We start from the raw sequence: 6,000 nt of genomic DNA on the forward strand, positions 1-6,000 counted from the left end.
ATATGTTTAGAACATTGTTGAGATAGAACAAAAGATTAGCCCATGAAAACTGCATGGCGTAGCTGAGAAAACAACTGGAGTCTGGCCAACTGAATTTGTTTGATTCCTGCCTCTGCCACTTGTTTGCCATGCACCCCACTTCAAGCGGTCTAACTTCCTAGCCTCTATTTTCTCATAGTTCATGAAGATGGTCACATTCCACTTAAGATGGAATGAGAGTTCTTGTGAGAGTTAAATGACATACTGAATGTTAAATCCCTAGCCACATAACTGTCACAAAGTGTAAATTCAACAAACGATTTCTTCCTGCCCTAGTGTCTGCTCTTTCTTCGCACAGCTAATTACTTTGTACAAAAAGTCAGAACAAAGGTTAGATTACTCTGAAGGGCAGTTGGTTCATTGCTGGCCTGGTTATCTAACAACACATTTCATTGAGAACATTAAAGATAAAATAATCAAAAGGAACGCAAAACTAAAGTAGACCAAACATGCCAATTTTGTTGAACATAATTTGGTCAGACTTTAGGTGAAGGCATAAAGAAATCAATCAAGAGAAGGACTGAAAACAGGAATCAACCATCAGTAGTTATCTAAAAACCTAGAATGTGTATATAGATAATTTCTTTTAAATACAAAGGACAAAGTTATGGTGTATGTGTGTATTTTTTTTTTCTTACTTCAAAATTCAACTTGAGAATGCTATGGTTATTAACAGTCTACCTGAAGCCAAATTTGGGGAACTTAATAAACAAGTCATTGGCTGCCAGATGTTCCAAGAGAATTCAGGCAATAACCTGAAATATATACTCAGGCGATAACCTCAAATGACTCTCAAGAGTTAAATTACAATTTTTCCTCAGCATAGAAAGACAGAATTGATCAGTTGAGAACAGAGGCCTCAAAGAGCCAAAAATGGTATTATGCGGACCTTAATGTATTTTGTGATGATACAGAGGATGCAAACCTTGATTTTTTGCATCTCTGATCATAGTGTTGGCCCTGGAATCAGTTAAAAGACAGAAATGTCTCCCTTTGTGTAATTGTACTCAGTTCACTTAGGTTAACACAGGTCCTTTAAGACTTTGCTAGTATGCCAGTTTAGACTGAATTGGCTCTCGACACCTCACACAATATTTTTCCCCCCGTCCTATAGAAAAGGGGAGCAAGGAAGTATAAACAGTCATATAGTGAGAACACAAATGAATTTTTTTTTCTTGATGACATTGACCAGATCTGTTCACCAAACAATTCTTCTGTGCCTACTTAATTAGTGCCAGTCTCTATCTTGGATACAGAGAGGAAATCAGATGTAATGTACATTACTAGTGCCTTTCTTTTTAAATACAGTGTGGACACTGGACAAGAAGTTTAGGTTGGTATCATTTGCAAGTTTGTTAGCAATGCTAACTCAGGGTTCACTTGAGACCTACTAAATCAGAATCAGTATTTGAATAAGGTCCCAGGTGATTTGTACATTGAAGATTTTAGAAGTACACAAACAGTAACTCACAGACTATGTAAGATGAAGAGAAATGCAAACAGATGTTTGGAGTTTATGTCTTAGATATAGTATAGGCATAGGAATCCTGAAGAGCAGGACATATTTCAGTCTGAACATGGCAATAATCATGCTTATCACTCTCCTAAGAGTTTCAAGTGCCTAAGTGACCCAAAGTACAATGGAAAGCCTGTTGGTGAAAGTTGACTGATCTAACTCTGAGATAAAATACTTATTAAAATATTATCTTTTAATGGATTTCAGACAACTGAGGCTAAGCCCTTTAATTACTTTAAGGAACATGCTCACTGAAGCTTTTAAAAGGTATTTTCAAAAGCTTAATTGCCCAAGAAAATAATCAGTGTAAGAGTATTAGGTTACCCAGCAGAAAATAATGTCTTCTACATACCTGTCTACATCACAAGAAGGGAGGGGTAAAAAGGGATCAAGATCTTATTCCTCAGTAAGCCTACATGTGCCTGAGTGTTATGATTTTAAGACTACTCTTATATACATGTAATTTAAGCCTCTCGTCAAAACAATATAGAGAATAACTGAGCCCAATCTTTTTAGTCATCTCTTCAACAAGGGGTAAATCACAGTTTCTAAAACTGGTGGGAGGTCCCCATAAACCTGGTAACAAGGTCCCAGAGTCTAAACTGATTGACTTGGGTTAATTCCTGATCATTTGGGTTGAACGTAAGAGTTACACAAGTAAATGTTAGGGGATAGAGGAGGTTGTATAAAAAAGAAAAACCAGCAACTGCAAAAAGCCCAAGAGCCTGAATTTAGACCTATCCATCCTCTTCATCCTCTTAAAAAGAAAACAATCTAAAAAAATACTTTAAACCACAAAGGTCAGGTTTTTGTTTTGCCAGGAATCAAAAGATTTTGCTAAAACTACAGCTGTAAAATATTTTCTTTCAGGCCATATTAGGGCGCCTTAGACAAAAAATGAAACCATGATCAATTTCTATCTCCCTACCACTTCTATGACAATCGCACATGGTAAATACAAGCTCTACTCTAGTACTACAGTAAAACTGTAAACTAGATTTAGAGCTTGGAGTGATCATACAGTACTACTTCTCCTCTTGTCGCATGTACATCTTATCTAAATCTAAACTATAAATGACAAAATTCTTGTTGGGTTGATTTGCATTTTAAGTAGTTTTAGAGCTTTTTGTTTTCATTTTCCCAAGATCTTGTTGCATCTGCAGTTAGTTTTTTAAATCAAGTAGAATAATGTTAAAAGGAGACAATTTCTGTGAGAACATAAACTGACAGTACATGATTATCTAAAATGAAAGTTTTAAAGAAAATTTTCTCCAAAAGGGAATCTGTGTGAGACCAGAAATCTTATGATTCACTAGCTACTATAGGAAATGCTCTGTACACAGGAAATTATTTTCCATTGTCCCTGGTCAGTAAAACAAGATAAAACTTGTACCAAACATGAACTACAATATATTTACTCTGCTGTGCTAAATGGTGTTTGTGGGTATTTTTTTCCTTCTCTCTAGGGGAGAGTACGGTTTCCATGAATACACAGAGGTCAAAACAGTCACAGTGAAAATCTCTCAGAAGAACTCATAAAGAAAATACAAGAGTGGAGAGAAACTCTTCAATAGCTAAGCATCTCCTAAGTCACTAATATAGTAGATTTTAAAGATAAAATTTTTCTTTTCTTGATTTCTTAAAAGCTAAATCCTATTAGTATTAATACTACCCATAGAAAACTTGATTTGTAGTTTGTTCTGAAAGAATTATTTGCTTTCTGAAATGTGACCCCCAAATCCTAAACAAAAAAGACAAATTTGGATGTATGATCTCTCTAGCTTTGTCATAGTTATGTGATTTTCTTTGTAGCTACCTTTCCAGGATAATCACTTTATAGAAAGGGAACAGTTGCATTTAGCTTCTTTCCCTTAGTGATTCCTTGAAGTACTTAACATACATATTAACTACAGAGTAAATTGCTCTGTTCCCAGTAGTTATGAAGTCCTTGGAGTGTTTTGAAAGGTTTCCTAGGATGTCATGTCTGCTTGTCAAATGAAATAATACCTGTAATATGTAGCTGTAAACTGAATATAAAGCTTAATAAAAACAACCTTGCATGATTCTTGTTACTTTTGAATTTTTTTAAATACAAGTTTCGGTTACAGTGACTTCTTGTTGTCACTTAAAAACAGTATTAAACTGAGCATAAAGGTACATTTACAAGTGAAAGTCTAATCCGCCCATTCTCAAATGGGTAAAGAAACATGTTTTATTTTCCAGAAGAATTCTTGAAATCAATAGATTTCATTTGAAATAGATGGCCTCAGTCCTTCAGTAAGCAATTATTGAGTTCCTACAAAGTTTGGGGTATGTGCTAAAGTGTTGCAAAAAAAAAAAAAAAAAAAAAATAGGTGAATAATGAATTGTCTATTATCTGAAGCTCTTTAGTGGTTGATAAGGACACAATTCCTACCCCACAAAAAGGAGGGGTCATTAAAAAAATGAAGATTTTAGAAACTTGCAGTGACTTGCAGAAGAGGTCACTGAGGGAATCGGGAATGGCCTCATGTAGGAAATTTGATGGAACATAAACCTTAATGATGAGCAAATTTGCAATGAATAAAAAGGAAAGAGGTTCTACAGAATGTATTGGGACATGTTCCATTGAAAAAACATTTGGAAAAATTCTATACAACATATTTTCCCCTCTTGGAATTTCAAATTGCACATCAGCAGCATATGATAGGTTCTGAGAAGTCCTGCAACCTTTTTAGTTTTAGTAGAGCGTTTTTTTCCCCCAAATTAGCAGAGACCTTGCCTTCCCTCCCTTACCTCCTCAGTTACTACCAATTAACATTAAGAAACCCATGTTGGACTGAATACAGTGGCTCACTCCTGTAATCCCAGTACTTTGGGAGGCCACAGCAAGTAGATCACTTGAGCCCATGAGTTTGAAACCAGCCTAAGCAACAGGGGCAAAAACCTATCTAAACACACACACATTAGCCAGGCATAGGAGCACGTACCTATGGTCCCAGCTACTTGGGAGGCTGAAGTAGGAGGATGGCTTGAGCCCAGGAGGCTGCAGTGAGCCATGATTATACCACTGTACTTTAGCCTACATGACAGAGTGGGACTCTCTTAAAAAAAAAAAAAAAAAAAAAAAAGGACACCCTAGTTATCCTATGTGATGAGGGAACCACTTAGACTTCTAAGGAGAGATCTGGGAATCTAAAGAGAGGAGCTGAAAAAAATATCCTCTGCATCAAACTCCACCAAGCTTACACATGGGCCCCTCATAACAAACAATTGCTGCTTGTGTTATCATTTTTCTGTTGTACTTCCGTACACGAAATAACTTAGGCCCAAATGAAGTAAACATTTGTAACTATACACATTCTAAAATTTTCTTATTTTAGCAACTTAGAATAACATTTTTTTCAGATTTTATGTAAGTTTATCATTTTACATTAACAGACACTGCAGCGTCTCTGTTATTAGGACACTCCTAGCTGCAGCAGTCAAGTGCAACAATGTAAGAACAAAGGAAGTTCATTGGCTTCTTATATAGGAAATAATTTAACACCCATTTCCAGAGTTTCTCAAACTTACGTTGTCCTATAAAATTCGCAATTTGGACTACCTCGTAAAATTTGAGACATATTTACCCATTTGAAAGCTGAAGAAACCTATGTCTTGGGGGAGAACTGAAAGGTCTTTGGACAATGAGAAGGAAAACTATCCAAACACAGAAGGAGTTGTGTTTTCCTAAAGCCAGACAGTGTCTACATTTTAAAAGATGTGTTTAAAACCAAGTGTAAATAAATTAATAGGTAGACAAGTTAATACTGTAATGGCATCCAACCAGAACATTTTTAAATGTGTAACAAAGAAGGCTGAGGACAGAACAAGACAAAAGCCAGAAGCAAGTTTAAGTATTTGAAAATTAAATCTTCGTTGTATAAATAAGACATTACAGGATTAAACAGAAAATATCTGTTTTATATTGACTGGTTCTGAGCCTCTAGACATTGTTTGTATTCTATTTCATTATTTGTATTAAAGCCATACTGGTAGTAATTCTTAAAACATTGAAAAGTTAAAAGGTATTTTATCAGGTCATGTGCTACAGGAATTCCGGTAAGAAATTTCATCTTGAAAAATTCAGTTTTGCAGTCATAACTATGATCTCAATGTCCAAATGATAGAGTATTTTCATCTCCAGGAATACCAAACTAAGTGACATAAGTTGGAATTCACTTTTCAGGCAGAGACAATGTCAGGTATCAGATACTCATTCACGAATATCTAATCTAGTTGAGTTTTATTCGGTCTTCTTCTCTTATTTTCTAATAATCTGTTATTTTCTAATAACAACAATATTCTGTTGTTATTATATTCTGGCTTCATTGGATATACATATCTGGCTTTATTTTGAAACAGCCAAGAAGAAATGGAGGGCAGGGTAAACGTTTTTCTTAAATTCTTGTGACCAACTCAGA

General features: G+C 35.3%; 1 protein-coding gene across 3 annotated transcripts in view; it reads left to right on the top strand.

Moving 5' to 3' along the window:
* ALDH1A1 (aldehyde dehydrogenase 1 family member A1) overlaps nt 1-3,618 on the top strand; it is a 305,164-nt gene extending 301,546 nt beyond the window's left edge. For all 3 annotated transcript variants that reach the window (XM_074394665.1, XM_003935614.3, XM_074394666.1), the window contains one exon: nt 3,022-3,618. In XM_074394665.1, coding sequence (XP_074250766.1) covers nt 3,022-3,094 — 73 coding nt within the window. In that variant the 3' untranslated portion in view covers nt 3,095-3,618. The remainder of the gene's footprint in view (nt 1-3,021) is intronic.
* Nucleotides 3,619-6,000: the final 2,382 nt, after the last annotated feature.

This window comes from Saimiri boliviensis, chromosome 2, assembly GCF_048565385.1.
Source record: "Saimiri boliviensis isolate mSaiBol1 chromosome 2, mSaiBol1.pri, whole genome shotgun sequence".
Lineage (NCBI taxonomy): Eukaryota > Metazoa > Chordata > Mammalia > Primates > Cebidae > Saimiri > Saimiri boliviensis.